We start from the raw sequence: 25,411 nt of genomic DNA on the forward strand, positions 1-25,411 counted from the left end.
TAGTTCCCTTGGTGTTATCTAAGGGGAACTTTGCCGTGTCACGAACTGCCACCATCTCAATTCTATCTATCTCATTCGGAATTTGCGAGCAACACGAGACAAAATTCGAGAATGTTGCACCTGCATTCGTGCGGTGACGAAAAAAAAAAATGACCAGACCCGGGCTCGATCCGAGGACCTTGTCGGTGTTAACGACACGTGATAACCAACTACACCATCCGGCCAATTGTACTTTTGTAGCCAGTAAAATCATTCAAGAGATAGCCGATACTTATTTCGAAAAAACCCGCTTCCATTTACGGTATACTTGGACAATCGAAATACAATGGCTATTTAGCAAATTCCTGATTTTTCTGTTTTCTAAGGGACTGCAGCTATTAGTCATCTATCTGCCTTCTCATTGGTCAACGCTCATTTGCGTTATGAGTGAAGCAAAAGGACGTCTCTTTCCCTGACTTTCTCGTCCCTACCTTTCGTTTAACATCGTTTCAGCACCACAGCATGCGCAGCGCGTCACTAGTACCTTCACACCTTGCAAGATGAAAGTTGGATTCTAGTTCACGTGATATATATAGCCTGTAGAGATGGCTGCACTCCACTAGGTAGTGGTATGGTGAGCTACTGCTGGTACAAATAGCTGGTTCCTCCGTAGCTTCAATCATCATCACATTTGCCTAGACTCTGCTATGCAATTGACACCCAAGAGCGGCCAAGATCCTAGCATCTACAATGCCTCGAGTCCCTCCTATGTACGAACTTGATTGTGATATGGCTTGAGCGACAAACAGACTTCCTGAAAGCAAATCAAAGCTATATCAGTGAAACTTAATATGTTTCAACTGCTAAGCATTCCTACCAGGAGGTTTCAGATGCATCGACATGACGGAAGAGACCAAAAATTGATTCGTGGCCCGCAATATCTCCACCCTGAGAGTAATATGAGTATTCGTAGGGTTGGACTTTGGTCTAAAGCTAACTATTTGGAACATCAACTCGGGTGTTAGCGAGTTCAGGCTGGGCGTCTCACCTGTATCCATCAAATTAGACAATGATTGGCGCATCATCATCCGTGTTCGAAACGCGCGCTAAAGTGATCATTGAAATAATTTCTTGATTGGACCCCCTAAAATAGAAAACACACCAGCGGGCACTTAGATTTATCCTAGCTTATTCACACGCTAATTACTACCTATCTCCAATTGACTGACCAATTAACTTACCAATACATTGCGCTTTCGAGCTGGCGGTAAGCTAAGGGACTACAAACTGCTTTACCTTAGTGATGTTTCAGGAAGCAGAGCGGCTACTAGCGGTTCGACGGGAATAGTGCAATAACGGCAGGTCTATAAACATGAGTCGGGCAGCCCAACTTCATTCTTAATAACATCACTTTCTTTTCCACCTGCGCAACCAAATCCAATATTTTTCCCTTCCTACATCGGAATGCCTCGCACCATTCATCTAGCCATATTTTCGAATGGCGCGCGGCCCGCCCATTACGCTATCTTTGTTCCCACGGGTGATGCTGGTAAAGTGGGAAAACTGATTCATGTCACCGGGACTACTGCCTGGATTCTTCCGGGAGTTCAAGCGCAACTACGATTTCAGTGCCACCCAACGAAAGCACCATATTATACCACTTGCACAAGTCGATGAGCGATTCATCACTGATACCGTGGGCAACGGACAACCGTCAGTCGATACGACTGCTCGCGATCGCTTGGAGTCGACCGCCATTGCAATTCAACCTCCCGGTCGCAGTCCCAACCCTTTCGACCCGTCGGTATGTTCACCTACATTGACACAAGCATCATCCCTAAACTTTTGTTCTGATAGGGCGCCTAATTGCCAAGACTGGCTGCGAAACTACGTCAACAAGCTTGTGGAGGATGGTTTCATTGCTGGCAGTGCCATCTCTGTTGTCCAGAATGCACCAAACCTATTGTGATTCGAGGAACCATGGTTTTTCTCACTTCATTGACGGGTTATGCATTTATTTTGGATTCATGTCATTACTTTGTTGTCTCTGAGCTCATCGATTGCAATCTATCCTATAAATTACGCACAGTTCTTTACAGAAGAGCCACAGATGAATAAAGCCTTAGCGTGAATCCCTATTTTGTAAGATAGTAAAACCTCGAAGATGCCGGGTGGCGGATATCTTAACATCCCATAGCCGTTGTGTAGTAGTCCCAAGGGTCCCAGGTACTCATGAATTGGCACAAAATCATCGGCAAATATACTTTAGACCAATCTTCATTCCTGTCGGCAGTAAACTGCGCTTTCCTGGCCTCCCAATATGCAGGAAGCCAGCCTGACTGTTCCCAATCGATGATGGCAACAATATGGTAGGGTCGGGATTGTGTAATCAAGATGTTGCTGCGGTGGAGATCCCCATGCGTAAATTTAATGGGGCAATCGTCCGGTAAATCGTGACGAAACGGTTCGATTGGTACAGAATATGGGTTAGGCATGGGTCTTCGGTGGAGGAAAGTGAACCAGTCATGAAACTCCTGGACGCTATTGAACGGCCCAGCTTCAGACATGGATTCGACGTGAATTGCTCTATCGTATAAAGAAGATCGTACAATATTACCTGAATAGGGGTAAGTATTTAGACAAGGAGACAAAATTCGTGGACTCTTGGAAGGTCCTTACCTATAAATCGGTCCTCTGGCCCTTGCTCCAGTTGGCGAAGATTATCAAAGATTGTCCGAAGCTCAGAGCAGACAGAAACCCTTTCAGCGGGTTCCATCACATCCCACGCCTGCTCTAGAGTCTGTGCATGCAAATATTCCATATAGATAAACACCTCGTTACCGTCCTCTCGCCATCCGTATATCTCCGGGACCGGGACATGGTCTTTGAGACGTTGGCCGATAGCCCAGAGGCACTGGCCTTCTGAAATACTCATTGCAGTTCCCCATTTGACGAACAATCCTAGGTCCTTGAACACCACAGGTGGAGGTCGCACATGAGGCCCGGCGATCGAGAAAGATTTTCTCTCGTCTAAGCAGAGACCCTCGAGATGCTGAGTTTCTGCCTGCTTGCGAACTTCATCTGGCGAAGGAAGCCTAGCGAATCTCTCAAAAAATCGAGAACTTTTTGCGTCGAAAACAGGGGATTTTGGTATCATTGAAGGTGTCACTAATAAGGACTCATGCTTTATGGAATCATGCTGAAGTACTTCAGCTCCGTGTAACGGCATGTCGTCTATTAAAAATACAGTGTGGATAGGGGAGTCTCGAAAAAGTAGATAGATCAGCTAAGCGCTCACTTAATTAGGGAATTGATACATCCACAGCAAAAAATTGATAAATCCACAGCAAAATGGTTATATAAGCACCCGCATTAACGTATTCGGTAAGCGAGTCGGCCATGTAAGCGAGTCGGCCACCGCCACCCGATTTCCACGACTAGGTGAGATTCAAGCACCTTTTTACCAACAAAACAATTGCATTTCTATATAAAACTAATTACTAGGCGGATTAGGACACCTAACCCTAGTATGCCCCCGAATATGACAATTAGAACACTGCGGTGGCGCGCGTACGCGTAGTCCAACTGCAGGAAGCCCTGGATCCCTAGTCACAGTATCTTGAGCTTCAAAGACCTGATTCTCCTGTAGAAATCGTTCCTGGCCCTCCTGAATAGAAAAACCCTCAGCAGCAGTAAGCTGCCTAGTAGACTTCTTCCGCTTTCGAAGCTGTTTCTCATGTACAGCTCGTAAATCGCGAATTTCTTGACGCTTAAGAACTGCCTCATTTAAAGCAATTTCATTGCTTTTAATGATTTTGTCCAATCGAACCTCTAATGAAGAGGTAGGACTTTGGGAGCCTTCCTGTACACGTCTCTGAAGCTTTCTTTTCACTATAGATACCTGCTTCTCGAGCTGCCTGGTGGTATAGGGTGTCTTAGGTACTGAATTGGTTGACCGACTGCCTGGTGGTGTTGGCGTATTCAGCTGAATATTAAGCTGGCTAAGCACCCTCTCTGGGTTATATGGAACTAGCCCAGTAGCAGAGGAACCACTGCAGATATTGCTAGTAGTATAGATCTCTGTACGCGCCTGAGGGAAAGCTTCAAGGAAGTCAAGCTTGTCGATATGATTAAACCAAGGCGCATTCTCTTCTCCACTAGGTGTCCGTATGCACGCTTTAATGGTGAAAAACAGCCAACATCCAGAGGTTGCAGTAGATGCGAAGAATGAGCAGGCATACAGATAGGAATAATACTATTCTCACTGCATATCTGGTCGAATTGAGGTGTTAGATGACTGCCATGGCCATCAAGAACTAGGAGGCGATATTTCCCAGTTGTACGGCCAGTAGTAGCAGGAATAAAGAGATTCTTAAGCCAGCGAAGGCTTAGTTCATCACTAGTCCAGCCATTTGGACTAACTTCAATCCTCCAGTCGTGTGGTAGATTGCTCTGATACCAGCCCTCTATATGGACCTTTCCTTTGAAGATAATGCATGGTGGAAGGGCCCATCCAGAGGCACTAATACACTCAATAGAAGTAACCCATTCTCGATTCCCAGGCTGTACAAGAGGCGTTCTCCCATAGTAGTCAGCTCTAGTAACTACTCGAGCAGTAGCTACTAGGTCCATAGCAAAGCCAGTCTCATCAAAGTTGTAGATATCTTCAGGTACAATCCCATGCTGCATTATGGTAATTTGTACGCGATTAAACCACTCCTTTATAACTTTAGGGTCCTCACATTGAGCACGCCGATAGTCATATCGTCGAGAGAAGCATGTCTTTAGTTCATCACGTCGTTGGATGAAGTTGTATACCCATTTCTCTCCTACTGTTTGAAGAGGTGTGGTATTTCGCGCAGTAAGAAGAATATTGGCCATTTCTTGTATATGTGACGGTCGGGGAGGTGCTCCACGTTGAATAAGCGATAGGATCCATCGTACAAGCGATTCCTCTTCATTTTGACTCATTTTATGGGAGTTGGCGCGCGATTCATTGCGAAATGTCTTTCCACGTAATCGGTCTTGAAGAGTAGAGCGAGGTATATCATAAGTACGTGCTGCTTCACGAATATTCGAAATTTCGTGCTTTTTTAAAACTCCAATAGCAAGTAAGATTCTTCCTTCTTGCTCAGTTAAATTTCTTGACTTTTGACGCGCTTTTGGAGGCATGGTTGGTGGTTGAATTGAGTGAGGTTTTCGACCAAGGCCAAAAACGCGTGACGTGGCCGACTCGCTTACCGAATACGTTAACCATTTTGCTGTGGATTTATCAATTTTTTTGCTGAGGATGTATCAATTCCCGCAAAGTATGCTATAATTACTAATGCAATCAAAAAACAGTCCCCTCAGAAAATCATCCTTGACACGATCTCCTCGTGGCTCCCTTCCTGGTCAATTGATCATTTTAGAATGTATAATTACACGCCTTGGTTGGATAACCGATCACCACCTGCGCCTTTCGCACTGCTTCCTAGAACACATTCTGTTTGTCTTTTTCGGTACTATGCTGAATACGTTTACATAAGATGCTGGTGCCTGCAAAAATCCTGCATGTCTCTTACCCCTCATCAAACAGCGGCGGACCCTAGATATCTGAGAATTCGATTCTCCTTCACTTAAAAAAATTCGAAGACTACATTGCAAAGCATTTACACCAAGTCAACGACTCAGCTATGAACTCCCTACATTCCGAACGTCTTCACTTCCGCGCCTGGGATACTTCCCGCGACAAAGAATGGTATTTCACAATGCATTCCAACTCAAAAAGTCTTCTGCAACACTTTGAAAAGCACATTCAAGCCTATGAAAAAAGAATCACTCGATCTAATTATCAACGAATTCGAGACGGCGCTGTTGTGTGTTGTCATTTGCAAAAAGCCGGCAGGAGACCAAGAAGCAGAATCCCAGAGAATCGGCCTCCTCATGATCAAAAACATCCCTCCGAGCCAGAAGCAAAATCGCTGCGCTAATCTCGGTATTGAATTGGGACTTGACGCGCAAGGTCAAGGCTATGGAAGTGAGGCTTTACATTGGGCTCTCGGGTGGGCTTTTAAGATGGCAAATCTACACAGGATTCAGTTGGAATTGGATGGGTGGAATGCAATTGCCTTGAAGTCATATCAGAGGGTTGGGTTTCGTGAGGAGGGTCGTTTGAGGAAGGCTGTTTGGAGGGATGGGCAATGGTGGGATGTAATTTTGATGGGAGTTTTGCAAGAGGAGTGGTCAGAACACTCATAAATGCGATTGCATATGAATCAACGCAAGCAATACATTATCACTTGATTCAGCGTCTATCCTCTTCTACCCGGCCGTGGCACATATTCGTTCTATAGTTAGGGTAGTCTTCTAGGCGCCTGTTTGTCCATAGCGAATGCCTAGTATGTTCGGGATTCGTACTCATACCACTTTGACAAATTTATCAACGCATTGTATGTCCGGTGGAGGATGGTGTAAGGCATCAGTGCCACGATCGCGGGAGCTATGGAAAGCTTTCAGTTAGGTATGAACAACTGAGAGAAAACGCGTATGCTATAAAATTAAAATTCATGGAACTAATGGAGATTAGTCACTGCTCCATTAGGCAGCCTTACATCCATAGCATTTATCTCGAGGTTCCAGACTACGTCTATCCTTTTGAGATCCATACTCGTTACAGCCTATATGCCTGCAATCCACCAATCTGACCGTCTTTGAAATAGAAGTAATCCACGATTTTCACTGCGCGGTGAGCAATTCCCCATTCTCTCGTGGACACTTACCGCTTCCTCTACAGCCTCTAATAAGCTATCAAAACAAAACCAGTGGTGCTACATCGGCAAACGAAACGTCGAAAAAGCGATTTCACTCCACCAAAATGTCACACCAGGAGGCCACTCCGACATCTTTTCAATCAAATGGCGCACATACTACCTTGACTACAACCCACACGGGCACAGCGTCCTTAAAAGCGAATTGGTCCGCGAGAAGCTAGCTGGAATGACATCCGAGCAGCGCGAGGAATTATCCGCTAACATGAAAAGTATCGGACGCACTTTCGGTATCAGTTTCATGCATGGGGATAACATGGGCGATACGCGCAATGCTCATCGTCTTGTTTATCTTGCGCAGGGCCAGGCATCGGGGCCTGGGGGTATTACTTCTGAAATAGTGGTGGAAAAGATCTTTGAGGCTTATCATGAGCGGGGATTGGATATTTCTGACAACGGTGTGCTGCAAATGGTGGCTGTTGAAGTTGTCTTTGATCGGATCCAGGTGGGAGGGTGGCCTGGGAGTAGTCTTGGGGCTGATGAGGTTGATGAGGAAGCAAAGGTGATTAAGTCGGAGTTGAAGTCGGGTGTTCCTGTATTTAGTATTCAGTTGAGGTTCCGGGTGGATGGCTTGGGGATCCTTCCGAGTTTCCGGACATATTTGCATCAGTGAAAGCCGCTGAATCGGTGGATGTAGAAGCATAAGAGTCCCAAGGCAGACACTTTATCTTGGAAGCCATTTATAACTCCTATTATCCCGCAATAAAGGCAACAGCAATCTGCATAATTCATATACCCAGCCAGGCCCAGAAGTCATCCTGAGTAGGGGGTATGCAGCCAAGAATCTAGATCATTCGTGCGGCTTATTCGAACCCCGACCATATGACAAAGGGAACTGATACAGCCACACCCCTTCTGCCTCAGAACACACCCCCTCCCTGACCTTTCAGGTGTCTGCTAGTTCTTCGGCTTGGGTGTACTGGCTATGCGAGTCGCAAAATGGACTTTCTGCTATAGGGCGAGAATTATGCCCGCTCTCATTCATTTTGCATAGCACATCGCTATCTAGAATAGCTATCCAGACAGCTGATCACGTAGGTGACTGAGCAACGAACCTGGTGGTTATCAAGTCCATACTCGAGGGGGTATACGGCGTCGAAATTGGCACCATGTTTGATAAGGTTCTTGTGCTGTATTACCTGAGCGAAGCCATGACGGGGGTGTGGTCTGAGACAAAGGGGGCGTGGAAGCATCATTCTCCATGACAAAAGCTAAGACCGGGATAATTATCAGATGGAAAATAAGCAATTCAAATCAAAGATAATATGGACAGGGATATTCAAGATCAAGAGAAGAGATTACCTGGTCGCCAAGTACTGGTTATCAAAAACGCAGACGAGCAGTGATGTATATACAGAGCGGACACGCAACAGCCCATGCTTGAAGCCTTACATGAAGTCCAAGTCCAGAAAAGAGAACATAACAGGAAAGTAACAACGCTTTGACAAATACAGGAAATCTTTGAAGCTGTCGCAAACCAAGCACCTGCCCATGTCTACCCCTAGCATCACTAGGGACGCCTGGAAGGTATATGCGCAGAGAATCCTGACATGTGATTTGAGGCATCGGCCGCGAATAGCTTCACATGCAAGAGCCACCCGAAACGAGACTGTCTATTTACCGAGAACTGAAGCCCGTATTTTGGAAATGCGAAACAAGCCCGTTCGCTAAAAGAGCCGCCAATTCGGAGCGATGGTCGCTGCCGGTCTATACAAGGTGGGATGAAGGGGGAGGGGGAAAAATATAAGGAATCGGGGATGTTGAAGGATAGGCGTGATTTCTTTCTAGGTTATCTTACCACCTGATGTATTATCATACCGTCCCGATGTTTTCGTTGGCCATGGCCAGCTTCAATTCGCCCTCGTGCTGGACGTTGTGGATCAACTTGCGCAGGTACTCGTATGTAAGCATGGTCGTCATGGCTGCCGGGACGGCCCGGAACAGGTTGGTGCCGATCCCGGAATAGAATGCGCGCCAGCCCTCTTCTTGGAGGATGGTCTGGCATGTGCGAACGATTCCATTGTAACGGGGACGGTTGAGCATCCCATCTGATGAAGAGGAAATAGGACGGCCGCGGTCATGCGGGTGGTGCAGGCCACCGCGGAAAGCGATTCCCTCGGGTGACGGCGCCGGTGCTGTGCGTTGCTGTGTTTGCAGACGAGTCCGAAGCACCTCGTGAGGGTATGTGACTGTGCTTGCGCAAATCTTGCTGAGGAAAGTGGCAACGGAAATACCGATCCAATGGGAATTTCCATTGTCAGGATGCTCTCCAATACCGTATCCGGTGAGTGCCATTTTCAGGTACTCGTAGAGAGGAAACTGAATGGCGACATGGGTGAGTCCCAGGAGAGCCGGTGTGAGACCGGAGTAGAATGAACGTATTCCTTCAATCTTGTACATCTTCCGAGCGGCATCCCAAGTGCTAGAGTACTGCCACGGAGCCCGTACTCCCTCGCTGTTCTGTTTGAGGCTCTGCGACATGAGTCTTGTCTTGATGACCCAAATCGGATTTGTCGCAATGGTCGAGCATGCACCTGCGCTGATAGATGCGTATCCACGGGAGAGCCACCAGCTATCTATAACAAGATTAGCAAGTCGTAGCATGAAGTCACAACATAAAGAAAAGAAAAAATTACCTGTTTGCTCATAAAAGTATTCGCGGGATCGGTCATAAACTGCCAAGTAGACGGCCCATGTGGGCAGGTAGCCCAGCAGCATCGGACCCAGTCCCTGGTATAGACCACGCAACCCGTCTTCTCGAAAGATCATCTTTCCGGTTCCCAGCATCCCTCGGTACAACGCCTTCGTCTCAACGGCCTGTCCTCCCCGTCGGGCAAAGCCGCCTTGGGCTTGCAGCTTCGTCTTGATGACATCCAGGGGACAGGTCACGATTCCCGAAGCCACGCCTGCGCTAGCTCCGCAGAAGGGTGCAATGTAGAAGTTGGGAACCCGCGTAGACCAAATTTCCATGCGGGTGGTGAAGTCGGAGCTTGACGTCGCACCGGCGACGGGCACGTGGGGGGCGGACGAGGCGGCATTTTGTGAGTCCAAGCTCGATGGCGGTCCAAAAGAGCTGCTGGCAGCTTCGGTGCTGCCTCTGCCGTCGGAGCGCATTGTTGTGTGTGTGTTGGCAGGCGCTCACGCTTGTCTGTCCGTCTTGATCACCGAGGAACCCGGGACCCGAGCATATCGGGTGCGCGATCCGGAGAAGCGCCGCGGTGTCAAATCGTGTAGAAAAAGGAGCGGATTGAGGAGGTTTTTCACAGTCGGAGCTGGAGTGTTGGAGGAAAATGCGAGGAAACCACGGGGGTTCGAGCGAGGAGAGTTTTATGGAGCCGATGGTTACCGAACCGGTGTGGTTGAATGCGATGTACCCTGTGCAGCACGGACGGTGTGGGGGAGGGTCGTCCTGTCAAAGCGAGCTCCCCGCGGAAGGGATTTTGAATGCACCTCAAGAAATAGAAGTCCCCATGATCCAAAGAACCACGAGATGCAAAAAGTGCGAGAGCGAGGAAACTGGCGATTCTGAGCTGGGGAATTGGGTGGTGCGAGGTGGAGTCACCGATTGGCATTCCTCCCCGCGGCCTCAGGCAGGGGTCGGGTAGTCACGTGAACCGCATTGAGTGCCTGAGGCGTAAAGTTGCCGCATCGAGCCTAGTTCCGCAAGCTCCGTTTTGCACAACCTCGCAACATCGGGTCATCTCGTGTTCAGTCGGACCGCCCTTTCCTTCTCCATCCCACGTCAATTGGATACCCCGGATCCAAAATGTCTGCTCCTTCGATCACCAACTACATCGTCAAGCGCCCGTGGCTCAAGCGCTGGATGACCCCTCTGGCCAACTGGTACACCGACGCTGCCGGCTACCGGAGACTCGGACTGAAGTAATTATCGCCCCCCTCCGCCGTCAATTCCTGTCCACCGCGAAAACTCGAAGGGCAATTGGACCACTGTGGCGCGTGCGACTACAGAGACAATCCTTACCAATCGTCGCCACGAACCCGTGTGGTCGCAGTCGCAGTCGCAATGGCCCCGTTCCAGGAGTTCCGATAATCCGCGGCAGACACTTTTTTTGTCACGACGAATGCTAACCCATGCCCCTTTAGGTTCGACGACCTGATCCCCGAGGAGAGCGAGACCGTCCAGAAGGCCATCAAGCGTCTCCCCGCCAAGGAAGCCTACGACCGTGTCTTCCGTATCCGCCGTGCTTTCCAGGTTCGCCCGACCCCCTTCCCCGGCCAGCAACCAACTTGAACAATGGGCTAACGAGAACCTCTTAATCGCAGTGCTCCATCTCCCACACTCTTCTTCCCGCCAACGAGCAGATCAAGCCCGAGGAGGTATGTTATCTTCGCTTTCGTCTTCATCCAAATTTCGCCCTCCCCCGCATCCATCCCCATATTGGCCAATCCTGTTGCGAGGATTTGTCACATATGACCCCGGACCCTGAGCACCTTTACCACCCCCTACCCAACACAATGCTAATATTCTGTGTCAATTAGGACAAGGAGTACCTCAGTCCGATCATCCGTGAGATCGAGAAGGAGAACAAGGAGCGCGCTGAGCTCGACAACCTCGTCGTGCGCAAGTAAACGTTTCCGGATGGACCTCCTCCCCTGTTGCGATTGAATGAAAAGCCACTAAGATGAGTGCGCGATGGGGTTTTGTTGTTGCATGAATAGATGGTTTATTTTTGGCGATGGATTTTAACCAGCCGTTTGGGATGCTTAATCCGCTATCTGTACTGATACTGTACAAATCAATTTTCTTGTTCTGCCTTGATACGAAGGATCTTTCTCGACGACTACGAAGGTGAGTATTGTAAACATCTTGATCGCCATGCTGCTGCACTTAACCAGGTGCAACCTTTACAACAGGCTCGTGTCATCATCGCCTTCGCTCTATCCCTGCCCTCAGGTACAATCGGAGGTAATGTCACAATGAAAATAGGGACTCTGGATCATCGAATTTAAGGACTTGTGTCGCTTCCCGCTTTACATAGGCTCGGAATACAATTGCTCTATACATCCATTCTCTCGAAACTCGAGCATAGCTCAGACAATGTGATGTCAGATACACCACTATGTCTTCTCTCATCCCGTAAGAACAGCCACATCAACATTCTCAATCCGCCACATATACCACATAAAAAGACTCCTGTCAAAATCGATTTTAGTTCCAAGATCTCGTCCCCATTTGTTGCCGGGTGAAGTAGACATACCTGTACGGCGCGAATTTCGCAGCCAACTCTAACATATCTTGCTCGGCCATATATTTGAACTTACCACCGCCCTTTGCCTTGAGCTTATTTACATCTTTCCCGAGGAAAGCCGCACATCCTCGTCTGTGATCAGTCAGCTATTGTCTCGACATATACCCGCACTCGATAGCTCGCAGCAATCAAGAACAACTCCAAATGGAGGACATATAGAGCTCCCGCCTCAACAAAATAGGGGCAATAAAACTTCATATAAAAGGGGACGAAACTTACTGCACCCCCCAAATCTCCTGTCGAAAAAACATCAATTCTCTTCAACGCAAAAACAGCAAACATCTCAACAGACCACTTCCCCAACCCCCTAACAGCCGTAAGCCTCTCAACAAGCTCCTCATCAGACGCCGTCGCCAGAATCCTCGCACTCAGCTCCCCCTCCGCAAACTTCTTCGCCAACCCCTGGATATACTCCGCCTTGCGCTGACTCAATCCCGCCGTCCGGAGCGTCGCAATCTCACACCTAGCAACAGTCTCCGGCGTCGGGAACCGCGAATGCGCAATCCCCTCAGGATCAGTCAGATTGAACAATGCAAGGAATTTATTCCTGATGGACTTTGCCGCGGCGCCGGAGACCTGTTGCCCGATTATACTGCTTGTCAGGCTGTTGAAGGGGTCGATTTGCTCTGCCAGTCCAGTGGGTGAGAAGAGCGGGCAAGGGTGAGCTTCGATGACGGGTCTGAGGCGCGGGTCTGTTGCGATTAGGTGGGCGAGGCCCTGCTCGAGGAGGGTTCCTGTTGTTGCGATGGGGCGGGGGAGGCCGGTTTTCGAGGGCGAGGCTTCGGAGGCGGTTGGGTAGGCGTTTATTGAGGAGCCGTGGGGTGTTAGGAGGGTTGCGTTTGTTCGGTGCGGATCGACGGGTCGGTCTAGTGGGGGTGGTGTAAGGTGTCTGTTGTTAGTTACTTGGTTTTTCTGGGTTGGTGCTGTTGCCGGTGCTGGATCCCAGTAGGAGCTTGTTGAAGCCGTTGTTGCGATGGCTGGCGTCTTTGGTGTGGCCTTTTTCGTTGCGGGTGTCTTGCGGGGCTTGGTGATGCCGCTGTGTTGGACTTTGGTCCTCTTCGTTGCTGGAATCTGCTCTGGCTGCAGGATTGGGATGGCACCCAGTCGGGCTGAGCGTCTGAGGGACATGTTGCGCCAGAGAAGAGTGTGGACGATGGAGGTAGGGATTTGTAATGGACTTGAAGAGGTAAGCGGTGCAAATCTGAGGTTGCTTGACAGTGGAGGTTGCGGTCGAGGGAGATGCTGCCCCCAGATTCCCGATCGACGCATGCCAAGCGTCTCGCAGCTCCAGCGCCCCGTTGGTTCTTCAACTCGCACGGTTCAAATGTATTGTAATGCAGATCGGCTGGGGATCAGCTTTCTTATTATTCTTTATGTGTGCTTATCTGAGAGTCTTCTTTATTCAACTCCATCTCCACTTTCACCCTTATTGATTCATCCTAGCAATTCATCCCCAAGTGTTGAATACCCCGCTTCCTGATGAGATGATAGGAATATATATCCAACATTGCGTGAAGTAATAATCCAAAGTCAAGAAATCATTAGTCATTTCATATAAGTAATATTGACATGCACCATGCAACGAAAGAACTGATAATAACCCTTTCATGCCCCAAGAGACCGTGACCGTGATTTGACGACCATATGATGGCGCGGACCCAACTGGCCAGTTCCCACAGTGATTGAACACCTGCGCGCTGATATCAAGAGCCCCCAAACTCTTGGAGTTGTATTGACCAAATAAGAAAAGCAATTGAACATTCAAAAGGACTGCCAAGTTCGATTGCCCCAGCCACAATGCACCTTCCACGCTGGACATTAATTGCGCAAAAACATGCAACTGGTCCCTCTGGTAGACATCCCTCCAACCAATCAAGACGTACGCCATCAACCAGCACCCCCATCTATTAATAGCCCGCGCAATCGCGACAGCCAAGAGCGAAATGTTCGGCTAACAGTCTTCCAGCTGCACATCGGGTTTTCACGCCGACAGCAAAACCAATGGGTGGTATGACCGTACAGCGCGCCCATGGATAGATCAATACAGTTGTATGCCATACACACGCACGATTGGATCGAATCTACTCCGCTCGTCGATAACCCAAGGTTCATCTTCCGCGTCCCAACGAGTGTACGAGTGCAAGGCTTCGATTTAAGCTGATCCACGGATAGCCCGCAGGGCCCGATCCCAACGGTCCTTTCGCTCACCAGCCCAGTGGGCCGGACGATTCAAGGAACCGACACCACCATTTTTGCTAGGTAGGGTATTGGCGCAGCAAAAGGACGCGAAACACTTAGCGCGGTATCTCGACAAGCCAATGTCGGCCCCAGTACGGGAGGCTTGCGTCAGCAGTCTAGACAGCGCTGCTAGTGTTTTCTCCAGGTTGTTGACCTTTACTTACTGGAAAAGCGACAGGGAAGAAAAAGCCACCAGTGGAGATCGCTGATCGACCACGCTGTGTAATTCGGATCCGCCAGTCACAGCATCGGATCTTAGTTCTGACCGGGGGAAGAAAGTGTCAGACCAGACTTGATAGCGTGGGCCAGTCTCAAACACAATGGATTCCCAGCCCGACCGATGGCGTCGCGAAGTCCACGACGAAAAGCTTCGCTTGACGACAACCAGCAGTTGCCCGTCTAACCCGAACCGGCCTACCATCATCTCTACAGAGTCTACAAAGTTCGAGTCCAGATGACCTCGCCTGGAGAATGTATCCCAGCCTCCCCCTATTTACGTTCACGATCACAACTCCTTGTTCGCCCCAGGCCCACGTTCCCACACATTCCAGAACCCCAAAAAAGAAGCATCAGGCAGACAGCCCGGCTGTGGAATGTGAGTCAAATGCCATGGAGCCGAGCTGCCGAGTTGGCAGTATGTATTATGGGTTGGTTGAAACAGAACGAACGAGTGTATGCACGGACGAGTCTGGACTTTCCTAGTCCTGAGCGTAACTAGCTTCCTTAGGACTCGCTTAAGTACATGTAGGATAGTCGTGGCGTGCAAAAGGACGGGCAGAAAGTACGAGTCGACGGGAAATATCTCGCCCGGCAGGCGAAGACCCTCAATAAGTATCTGCGTCGTCCAGTTCATACCCTACCCTCCAGTGTATGCGAGAATAATGGGCATAAGTGGTAAGCGATGGTCTGGTGGAGTCGGTGGAGAGACGAGAGCGCCCCGAGGCCTGGCGGAGCAAGTCAACAGCCTGCGATCTGAAACAAAATTTCGCGAACGGGCGAACCGTACATTAATGTATTAATGTATTTTTGGAATGGCGCGATGTGACCAAAACAAGCGAGAGCAGTTGCCTGCGTCTTTGCGAGACCACTGTGATTGTTATCGTCAACAAAGTAATCAAATAATCATCTCTGTAAAGTTAGGAAGGCTATCTCTTGGGAGTTAGTAGTTTTGTGTACAGCTGGTACGTAGAAAGTTCCCGGGAAACCTGCTGGATAGGTATTGTCAGAATGTCGATCTGAAGCTCTAGCCGGGCGATCGCCGCAATTATTCAGAGTGACAGGCGAGCTGCAGCGACTCGGGGGTCAGAATAATATTAATATTCGCAAGGACGAGCACAGGCCTGTCGCAAATTTGGATGGGACCCTGACACGCGAACCAAAATAAACACAGCTTATTATTGCCAGACACAAGTGAAACAATCCCGGTCGGCGAATAAAAACAGTACCTGAGGACGTAGCTACCCTAGGGTAGTAGTGGAGGTAGACGAACAATAATTGTGAAAAAGCAGACTTCGGGGAGCGATCGCATTTGCCACTCGAAAGGCTACTTTTGCGTCGAGCCAGCTCCGCTATATGTAAGTCTCCAGTAGTGCAAGTGTTGCTCAGGGGATTTCCGCCGGGTGAGTTCTCCCGTCGCGTCTGATGGGCTGGGTAGATGCGAGAGGGCGTGTCAGATAAAGATGGACAGCGTACAGCCTAGTACCTACCAGCTTGCTGGTCGATACATGTGCAGTGAACTAGCAAGTAGATCGCCGTACGCAGCTCCGTACGTTGGCGGAATAAGGATTGACATTAATCCAGGGCGAATGATGCGTGCGTGCCAATCACAGGGCTCGCATGCCGCGTCCGTCGACGATAGCGGCGAGGGGGCAGCGGGCCCGCCAAAGGCTTGAATTCCTGCAAATTTAGATCGCTCCGGCTGCCCGCAAGGCCAGATCAATTTCGCTGTTTTGGGAGTGCCTGAAGTGAGGTGGAGTACGTCTATCTCTGCAGGATTGTGCATGCCCTCAGGTACATTGTACAAAGGAATTTGGTTATGGCAGCAGTGCTGATCAGGGGCCATCGTTGAGCTTGGGTGCATGTATGACGACAGCTATACAGGCGATAGATACGGATGGGGCCAATGGAGTTGACTGGTCGATTACTAGATGTAAATAAATGGGTACACTCACGCTGGTATAGTTGTCGCGAGAATTCTTGGAAGGAGAGCCCAATTGAAGGGCTGGATAGAATTGAAGCAGGTCGCTGAATATTATATAGTCTTTAGGTCCAAGTGCGACCGCAAGTAGCACAATTGGGACACAAAGGCATTCAAACGGGCAAGTGGCCAGCGATGTTGTACAACACTGCGGTGGCAATCGCAGATTGTGTATTATGTATGATACGGTAAATAACAACGTGAACTTTTATTTGCACACCCTAGACCTCTGCTCCCGTATTCGCAACTCTCTTATGCGTAATGATATCCTATACTTTACACTTGATTTCAATGTCTATATAATATCAAATCAACTGTATACGCTGCCAGTGTATACTCCCACCCCGATTCGTTCCAGACACGTGAGATAGAATGCTCCACTCGGAGCCAGGGGGGCCGCACGGGCGACTTGGACGGAAACGGGGCCCAGCGAGAATAAACAGGATTCCCCGTCTGCGCCGCCGGATTCGGTACTGTGTTGGTATCGTATTTATAACCGGTACGGAGCCACTCCATCCACTAAAGGAAATCTCCACCGGCCTCCTTTCCTGCCAACTTCTTATTCCTTCCTCTTCTTCCCCCCATCCCCGTCCATTCGTTCTTTCCTCCTGGGTCACTTGCGCTTCGCTACTCTCCGAGTCGCGATCTTCTCTACACTCGTTCGAACCACATCCTCCTTTAATTCTCTATCATCAGTACGTTTGCCCTACCTCCCCCTGGATTTCGTCGAGCCGCGCGCCCGGCCCAACACTCCATCCGCGAGCCAAGAATCCGAGCCAATTCTAACCATCCCGCCAGAGTACATCGCAATGTCTTTCGTCAAGTACCTGCTGCCCGCGCTGGCGGCTTCCCAGATGGCTTTCGCCTCCGACGACTGTGAGTACACCCCCTACCCTCAGATCCAAGTCAACATCCGCACCTCAAAAATATGAATGGACGATCAAGCAGAAGTGACCCGGGAACAACAACTAATAAATTCCACAGGCGGTAGCACCAAGATTGCCTCCCAGAGCGATGCCGACAGCCTCAGCAGCTGCTCCACCATCGACGGTGATATCACCGTCTCCTCCGAGTACTCCGGTACCCTGACCCTGTCTGGTGTCAAGAAGATCGACGGTGACCTGTTCATCAACCGCACCGCCGACCTGACCTCCTTCACTGCCGAGTCGCTCTCCTCCATCACCGGTACCTTCAAGATGGTCGAGCTGACCACCCTCTCCAACCTGGCTCTGTCCGAGCTGTCCTCCGTCGGCTCCTTGGACTGGAAGGTCCTGCCCGCTCTGGAGTCCCTGAACTTCGACTCCGGTGTCACCTCCGCTGGTGATGTCTACATCTACGACACCAAGCTCCGCTCCCTGGACGGTATCACCCTGGAGACCGTCGGTGCGTTCGACATTGAGAACAACCGTTACCTCAAGACCGTCAACGTCAACAACCTGAAGAACGCCACCGGCGACATCACCTTCGCTTCCAACTACGACGAGCTGGAGATCATGCTCCCCAACCTCGGCACTGGCAAGAACCTGACCTGCCGTAACGTCAGCAACATCTCCATCCCCTCCCTGGAGAAGCTGTCTGGCTCCCTCGGTATCTACGCCACTGACTTCGAGCGGTTCTCCGCCCCCAACCTGACCAGCACTGGTGACCTGGTGTTCATGAACAACGCCAAGCTGAACGACATCTCCATGCCCGCTCTCATCAAGGTCAACGGTGGTTTCCAGATCGCCCGCAACGACAAGCTCTCCGAGATTGACCTGCCCAAGCTCGAGAAGGTTACTGGTGCCATTGACTTCAGCGGTACCTTTGACGAGTACGATTTTTCCCCCATCTCTTTAGAATTGAACAATGCTAACACTCTACAGGGTCGAGTTCGGTTCCCTTGAGGAGGTCTCTGGTGGCTTCAACCTGCAGTCCACCAACGGCAAGTTCGATTGCTCCAGCTTCCGCAAGATGCGCGGCGACATCATCCAGGGTACCTTCCACTGCAAGGCCAACACCACCGACCCTAGCACCGCCAACGGCAAGTCCGGCACCTCCAGCAGCACCTCCAGCTCCAGCACCGGCACCTCCAGCTCTGGAGCCGCCGTTGCCAACGGTGTCCCCGTTACCGCCGCCGGTATCGCCGCCGGTTTCTACGCCCTTGCTCAGCTCTTCTAAGCGAAGAGTCTTGAACTGGGGATAGGAAAGGGAAGAAGAGTTGTTTTTTGGCCAAAGATTGTAGATGCAGAGTTCCACCAAGCAACGGTTTCATTTTTTCGTCTTACACTGCTGTTCTTATGATAATAATTTCCGTCTTCCTTGTGGGGAAAATTCGCCATATGAATTCTGTCCTCTGGAGGCTACCCCGTCACCGTTTCCATCGGAAAGGAGTTTACTTTTTATATTACCCCATTACCCCCCTTGATTCCTTGACTGTCTCGATATTGTCGTTACCGAAGCTGAGCGTGATGCGTGAAGCTTGAATGTATTCGGTTGCAATTGTATCTCGTGGTTGGAATTCAAAAGTAGTGCGTAGTGTACTTTACACTTTTGAGCTAAGTATTGTTGTGAGTGCGATGCTCCTGGATGCCGGTCCCTTGTAATCACAATGTAGGGCAGTCAGGTATCCTGTCTAGGTCAAGAGTGTAGGTATCCCATGTCTATCCCGATCCCCCTGACCCCCTGTCCTTCACTCAGTCGAAGATGCAAGCGAGAATGTTATGGTCCGGTCCCTCGCATGACCATACCTAGGGAGAGTGCAATGCAACGCAACGCAATGTCTGGAACGAATGTACATGACCCCCAGCTAGTACTTTACTGAAAGGAATGAATGTCTGGCCTTGACGGTCTTTGCAACTCCAGCCTTCACTAATTTCCCATGGATATGTTTTTCGATGTGCGTTTCGCTTAGCAGATGCGATTTTCACACTGGTGCACCATTTCAAATCAATCTTTGATATCATATTCCATCTGCAGCCAGCAGGGGTCTGCAGTCCTCTCATTCATAAGGAATGAATTAGCAAATTCCTACGCTCGCCCTATCGATTACTCATTGTGATACTTTGAAAACTGGGTTGATTTTGATTCTGATTTTTCAATCGCGTGTCTGATTTTCGTGGGCGTGGCCGAGGTTGACGTAGAGCTCTCAATTAGGTAGTGGAGTATTTGAATTCAGATGTCGCTGGAAATACATAATATTCTGTTCCGTGAAATCTATTGTGGTGCTAATCTATGTGCTACGTAGTGGGTGCAAGGTTTTGAATTAGCTTCATCGTTACGTGGACTGATGTGTAGATACGACACCATCTAAGCATTTTAGATGGTGATCAGCTGGTCCGTAGTCATATCCTACCCTTCAGATGTTAGAACGATGCACAGAAATAATTGCAGCAATAAAATTAAGTAGATAGAGATACACGCACATAATCACTACACGCTGCCAGAAATTCGGGATCTAAACCCTCCATCTGCGGTCAAGCATAATATATATCGGGACATCACGGATGACTTCAACCACATTACACCAGTGTAGTACACCCGGTGCAACACGTCACCGTCGATCTACATCGACACACAATTCAGTGTAGCAGACACAAAAACCAAAGTACGAACACCGATGTCACATCAGACGGGAATCCCCGAGCAGTGCCACCCTCCATAGTAGCACGGTTCGATCTCAATCCCAAGAACCGGGATCACACCCTCAACCCGCATTGCATCGACAGTGGACTGCATTAGCACACAGCAGACGATCCCGTCACACTACACTCGTATGGGACCTAGCACCGGTAGGCACCCTAGGGTAGGTAGTGTAGGTATCACATATGCCTCAAGCGATGTTTCACGGAACCTCCCGAGGTGAATGAGGACTAACGTCGGAAAACGAATCTACCTTCCCCTCACCTGGAAGTGAAAACTTTGTCGTGGAGTGTTTCCTGTCTGCAGGCCTGCATCAAGTTTGCCCCGCTCAATCCCCCAGTACACCCAAAGTAGACCGGGAGCAGTGGACCGAAGTGGGCTTACATCTGGACCCATTCGACGGGTCCGGTCAGATCAGGGCTATCAGTTTGGACGTGGGTGTCCTACTACAAGTGGTAGTGGTACTTGTAAACCGAGGCTTGCAATTAGACTGGACGGGAGGGTGCCCAACTGAAGGCCGGGGTTTGGATGGATTTGGGGAAGAATTCACCAGAGCTTTGAAGGCTTAGACTGAGACCGAGGTTCATTCCGGGCTGACCGAGAGCCGGTGGCTGGAATTGAGTTAGAGCGTGAAGATCTGATTCCGTGGGTGTGGTAGCATCGTGGTTGATTCGTGATTCAGCGGTCATAGTGTTGGGGGTTGGGGTGGCTGGTGCTGGTGCGGCAGAAAGTAGACTCCGAAGTTTACTACGATTCTGCGGCATTTGCATCGCACAAGGCTGTATGGAACCTTTTGGAAGGGAAGATGACTCCGGATCATCACTTGCAAAAAGGATCGGTTAGATCGTGAGACCCGTCAGATCGCGTCGCAAAGTTTGGATTTTTTTACCGACCATATATATCTTCACTCCAGTGGTGACTACACTACAATTGGGTACCTTAAAGTGGTGGGTGGGCTGGGGCGCCGGGGGATTTTGTGGCGTGGTTCCTCGTGGCACAGACGCGAAAATTTCCATTTTAGACTAGTTTAATATATCCTCCTCAGGTATACGTCGTAGTGGTTCATCCTGGCTCTCACAGTCGTTGCTCTTAGTGGGCGGTACATTCAGGTACCTCCAGGAGTAAGTACTTGTACATTACGTAGGTGGTTAACGAAAAAAAAAGCAATTTGGAACGAATGGAAGACCTCGGCTAGACAGCAAAAGCAAAGACCAGAAAGACTCTCTTCCCCGCTTGTTTCGTTTCCGTCCATGTGCGTCTCAAGTAGCAGTGTCATGCAGCCCAAAGATCGAGGCCACCCATTCCGCTGGGTCTCAGGCTATTAGCATGATTTAGTGCGCGCGGGATCCACGTCCGCTTCCGATAGGGGGCTCAGAAGGATCCAAAGGATCCATGGGAGGGGAAATGGTTCTTTTGTTTCTGGATCGGCGGAGAGGCTTCTAAGCAACCCGAGTGATGGTGGATGTCGCCAGATGGGCCTTTAGCTTTGAATAGGCGCGCACAGCTCTGTTCTCTTTCCCTGCCTATGGCCAATGGAGAGCCAAGAAGGGGAGCGGGAGAGGAGCGGGGCTCTGCCCTAGGGAAAATGGTAGATGGCATCGAGGTGAGGCTTGGGGATCGTCGGTGGCTGGGTCGCATTTTGCTCGAAGACGGGTGTTTGGAGCACACAAAAGTGATCTAGATTTTATGTTGGATTTGATGCAATTTTCTGGAGTGACGAACTAGCGATCAGTGATCTTATTTTGCATTTGCATGAGGGAGCAGGAATAGTTGGAGCAGAACAGAGAAGAGCAGCAAAGCAAGGAAGCGACGTGTGGAGAAGGGGCGGGCTCCATGTCGCGGACCCGCTGTTCCTCATTTTTGGATCCCCACGATCGTGCCTGCACGACTAACTTCGTGACAGATCCAGCCTCTGGCTGTGCTAGTCTGCTGGTATCCTGAGATGTCCCAAGAGGCTGGAACTTCGTGTTCGACCCGGGACTAACTTTCTTAGCTGCGATCGTCCAGGGAATTGGGTCGCGGAGGACCTTTTCTTCCCATTCCCTACCAAAGCTACGTAGGTATGTAGGTCCTTTGGACAGCTCAATGATGATCATGTGGGAATAGCTGCTCTGCAAAGGCAATGGTGGCTCCTTGGACCCTGACCCTTACGCGCAGAGCCAGAACGATTAACTTTTGAACAGAAGTGATGACGCACCGAACGCCCGGACGATTGGCTCTGGACACCTGATCATAAGCTTGATCTATGGCTAGTGCCATCGATCATTGAAAGTCGGGGTTTGGACTGCCAGGTTCTGTTGTGGTGCAACTCCTCCTGGCTGAGCCACTGTCCATATCGCGGGCCAGCACAACGGGTGTCACAATGCCCCATCCACATTCTTCACAGGAAAGTAAGAGTCTCGCGTGCAGGGGCTATTCTAAATCGGCTCCTCGGTGGAACGGAAAAGTCCGTCGTGGGCCATGAACCGTGGAGTCGTGATGCTGAGTTGGCCTCTTGTGGAGACACTCCAGTGTACATACTCCAGCCCAGGACGGGAGTAAGTGTAGCTTCAGTGCAGAGTCCAGAGAATCGACCGAACAGGTGGAAAGCCGTACGTCAGTCGTACTTTCTCATCAGATCCGCGACACATGTGGAAAAAAGGGTACCTGAATTCGGACGCAGCGGCCCACCGGAGGACCTTCGCCTTGCATAGGAGGCAACTTGCCATCCAGGTAATGGGGACTCCTCGCTCGAGCATCATGTAGGAACGCGCAAATGGCAATAACCCCCCTGGCCGCGATCGAGCTCGAACTCCACGGGCGAGGATCTCGGGGAAGTGCGAGAACTGGATATGTCAGATGCGGCGAATTTGAGTTCCGCAGCCTAGAATATTAACCCTCCAAAAGATGTACGGTACTATGCACTGCACATACTTTGCCTCCGCCCAGTTACTAGAGCTGTATGGTACCTGTAGTCCTTGCAGTTGGCCAACGCATCCAGGACCACTTGCCGACCCAGGCTAACAACTCGGGGAATTCTTTTTGGGAATGAGTGCTTCCATGCGTCCCGAACCCTCGGTGCGGAGTGACCCACGTACCTGTACACTACTGCTGTATACTGCTTAGGAGGTACATTACTATTGTAAGAATCCCCAGAAATCGTGTCCTCATCAATCCTTTTTTTTTTCCCTTTTGCTTTGGCTTCGAGCTAATGTACGTACCTTTGGACGTGCGTTTCCGTCCGGACATATGTCATCTACGATTCACACGGGATGACATTGGGGACCATCACTATTCCTTGATGTCTCCCCTTGCTCTGGCGACTGACTCGATCGATACTATGTAGGAAATACAATAATTGTTGCGCATGAGGGGATTCACGTTCATTAGTAGCATGTTAGGGTTTGTTCCCTTCCAAGGTTAGATAGTGAGTTCTGTCTACAGTAGGGAGTCTAGTGGTATGGGAAATAGACTTGAACGATAATGATGATGACACTGAAAGTGCTATCAATGACTAAATGAGACCGCACATCCCTTCCTACGACCCATGCTTCCCTTTTACTGTACTGTACCGAGTAAACCTACCACGAGAGCACTCATGCCACGCCCGCCACCCGAGGCTCGAGGCTACGTGGACGCGGAACACAATTCCCACAAAAGCACGAACAGGAAGCTACTGTGCTTACCCACGGGTGCAGGGGAGTGCGAGGGGTGTTCGTACAGCTCGCAAAAGTCTGAACACTAGCAGATCGGATCTCTGACTGAAGAAACCGATCGAAAGCCCACACGTAATGTGCATTCGCCTCTGCGTCGACATTCGTACGGCTAGGAAGAGGGAGGCCGCAGCAGTGGGTAGAGCTACATGAGCAGCTGCGTAATACTTGCGAGAAAACTCAACAAAAGGGACATAGATCTTGCAGGATGCATGAACGGGTACTTATGCGGCGCATTATTCTTGGCAGATCTAAGACCCATTGTTGTAGGGTTGATCAGTGCATCGCTCGCATTCGAGACAGAATTTGAGATGTGCCAATGAGAAAGACGGTCACTATCTCTAGAATAAGACTCAGGGGCATCTTCCAGGGCTTCTGTGTGGACGGAACAGAGTGATGGACGTCATCCTATCGCACTCCCCACTCTGTCATCGACGGTTGAGTGACAGGTCGCGGCGGGTCAGCGGCTGAGTCAACTACTGGCTACTATTGGGAATAACTGGCGTGAGGAGGAGGTCAGCTGAAGGGATCCCATTGGCCCCAGGCGGAGGTGATACTTGTGGAGCATCCGAACGACCCTCATCCAGGCCCTGGAAATGCATGACCCGATATGCTGTGCCAGGTGAGTTTGAAATTGAGGAGAACACTTTGTAGCAAGTGTATCTACGCCGAGACCGATCTCTCACGATCTCTGAACAGGAACAGGAGATCCTCCACGCTCACACAGGCAAGCGAACTTAGAATCGGACCCAGGGATCAGGGTCGATGATCTCTGATTTGTGAACTCAAATCCAAGCCATTGTGTCCCGACATGCCTGTCGGATCATCCGGAGTGCATATCCCGGTGGAGACAAGGGCTGCACACCACTCGAAATGGCAGGCAGGGAGACGCAAGAACCGAAAGATCTCTCGTACATCGACTCGATGGGTCCGGGGAAGACTCGGAAAAGGCTATATGTGAGTTTCCCTCCCTGGGAGAATTTTCTGTTTTGGGGGAGTGTGAGTTTGCCGCTTTCGTCAGATCTGGATCTGGATCTAATAGAGAGGTTCGTGCCTGGGTCGTTCTCGAGTGCACCTGCAGCTGCTCCTGCGTGCCGTCTGCAAACTGTTCCTAGGCGCAGCCGGGGGACCCCCTTCGAAGGTGCCGTATGCAAGTATCACAAATTGTCTCGGTGGGTTTGCACTAGATGAAATGCAGTGGTGGTGGCGAGGGGGGAAGCCATAGGATCCTTCAGTACTGCAAGTAGAGGCACAGTAGTCATCCGCTATAGTAGTAGCCAATTTCCTCGGCAAGCCGATGACACAAATGTCAGGAAAGTGTCATAAGTGTCAGGAGTGTCAGCCCTAATCCCAAGCGTTTCTGTCCTACTCGATTCCAGCCTTCTACCGGGATTCCAGAGACTCTTCCCTCTGTGCGTAGGAGAACGTGGGGACTAGTGCGCCGCTAAGAGGAGCTATGGGACCAGCGGGACGGGCAAATATGACAGCTCCGATCCCAAGGGACCCGGTCCTTGCGACGACCCACCGGGCGAGTTTAGCGAACACGCAGCACGGGATGGCCAGCGTCGATAGGCCTATGGCGGTGCGGTGGTAGGGATGTGCCATCGG

At 50.2% G+C, this 25,411-nt stretch overlaps 8 protein-coding genes across 8 annotated transcripts; 4 read left to right on the forward strand and 4 right to left on the reverse strand.

Moving 5' to 3' along the window:
* Positions 1 to 1,549: 1,549 nt before the first annotated feature.
* N7532_011001 (uncharacterized protein) lies at positions 1,550 to 1,948 on the forward strand (the record flags this gene model as incomplete). Its single annotated transcript, XM_056623492.1, has 1 exon — positions 1,550 to 1,948. The coding sequence occupies one exon, from the start codon at positions 1,550 to 1,552 to the stop codon at positions 1,946 to 1,948; it is 399 nt and encodes a 132-aa protein (XP_056468480.1).
* A 214-nt stretch (positions 1,949 to 2,162) lies between these two features.
* Positions 2,163 to 3,136, reverse strand: N7532_011002 (Aminoglycoside phosphotransferase; the record flags this gene model as incomplete). Its single annotated transcript, XM_056623493.1, has 2 exons — positions 2,163 to 2,596; positions 2,659 to 3,136. The coding sequence occupies 2 exons, from the start codon at positions 3,134 to 3,136 to the stop codon at positions 2,163 to 2,165; spliced, it is 912 nt and encodes a 303-aa protein (XP_056468481.1).
* A 3,326-nt stretch (positions 3,137 to 6,462) lies between these two features.
* Positions 6,463 to 7,401, forward strand: N7532_011003 (uncharacterized protein; the record flags this gene model as incomplete). The annotated part of the gene is made up of 2 exons (XM_056623494.1): positions 6,463 to 6,481; positions 6,755 to 7,401. 2 exons carry the CDS (start codon positions 6,463 to 6,465, stop codon positions 7,399 to 7,401), a joined length of 666 nt encoding a protein of 221 aa, XP_056468482.1.
* Positions 7,402 to 8,600: 1,199 nt separating this feature from the next.
* Positions 8,601 to 9,902, reverse strand: N7532_011004 (mitochondrial nicotinamide adenine dinucleotide transporter 1; the record flags this gene model as incomplete). Its single annotated transcript, XM_056623495.1, has 2 exons — positions 8,601 to 9,364; positions 9,425 to 9,902. The coding sequence occupies 2 exons, from the start codon at positions 9,900 to 9,902 to the stop codon at positions 8,601 to 8,603; spliced, it is 1,242 nt and encodes a 413-aa protein (XP_056468483.1).
* Positions 9,903 to 10,554: 652 nt separating this feature from the next.
* On the forward strand, positions 10,555 to 11,378 carry N7532_011005 (cytochrome b-c1 complex subunit 7; the record flags this gene model as incomplete). The annotated part of the gene is made up of 4 exons (XM_056623496.1): positions 10,555 to 10,670; positions 10,893 to 11,001; positions 11,073 to 11,126; positions 11,289 to 11,378. 4 exons carry the CDS (start codon positions 10,555 to 10,557, stop codon positions 11,376 to 11,378), a joined length of 369 nt encoding a protein of 122 aa, XP_056468484.1.
* Positions 11,379 to 11,879: 501 nt separating this feature from the next.
* Positions 11,880 to 13,186, reverse strand: N7532_011006 (DNA-3-methyladenine glycosylase family protein; the record flags this gene model as incomplete). Its single annotated transcript, XM_056623497.1, has 3 exons — positions 11,880 to 11,943; positions 12,008 to 12,144; positions 12,233 to 13,186. 3 exons carry the CDS (start codon positions 13,184 to 13,186, stop codon positions 11,880 to 11,882), a joined length of 1,155 nt encoding a protein of 384 aa, XP_056468485.1.
* A 4,116-nt stretch (positions 13,187 to 17,302) lies between these two features.
* Positions 17,303 to 18,650, forward strand: N7532_011007 (uncharacterized protein; the record flags this gene model as incomplete). The annotated part of the gene is made up of 3 exons (XM_056623498.1): positions 17,303 to 17,369; positions 17,478 to 18,303; positions 18,356 to 18,650. The coding sequence occupies 3 exons, from the start codon at positions 17,303 to 17,305 to the stop codon at positions 18,648 to 18,650; spliced, it is 1,188 nt and encodes a 395-aa protein (XP_056468486.1).
* A 1,946-nt stretch (positions 18,651 to 20,596) lies between these two features.
* Positions 20,597 to 20,800, reverse strand: N7532_011008 (uncharacterized protein; the record flags this gene model as incomplete). Its single annotated transcript, XM_056623499.1, has 1 exon — positions 20,597 to 20,800. The coding sequence occupies one exon, from the start codon at positions 20,798 to 20,800 to the stop codon at positions 20,597 to 20,599; it is 204 nt and encodes a 67-aa protein (XP_056468487.1).
* Positions 20,801 to 25,411: the final 4,611 nt, after the last annotated feature.

This window comes from Penicillium argentinense (genome assembly GCF_028826775.1).
Source record: "Penicillium argentinense strain IBT 30761 chromosome Unknown utg000011l_segment0_segment0, whole genome shotgun sequence".
NCBI classification, from domain to species: Eukaryota; Fungi; Ascomycota; class Eurotiomycetes; order Eurotiales; family Aspergillaceae; genus Penicillium; species Penicillium argentinense.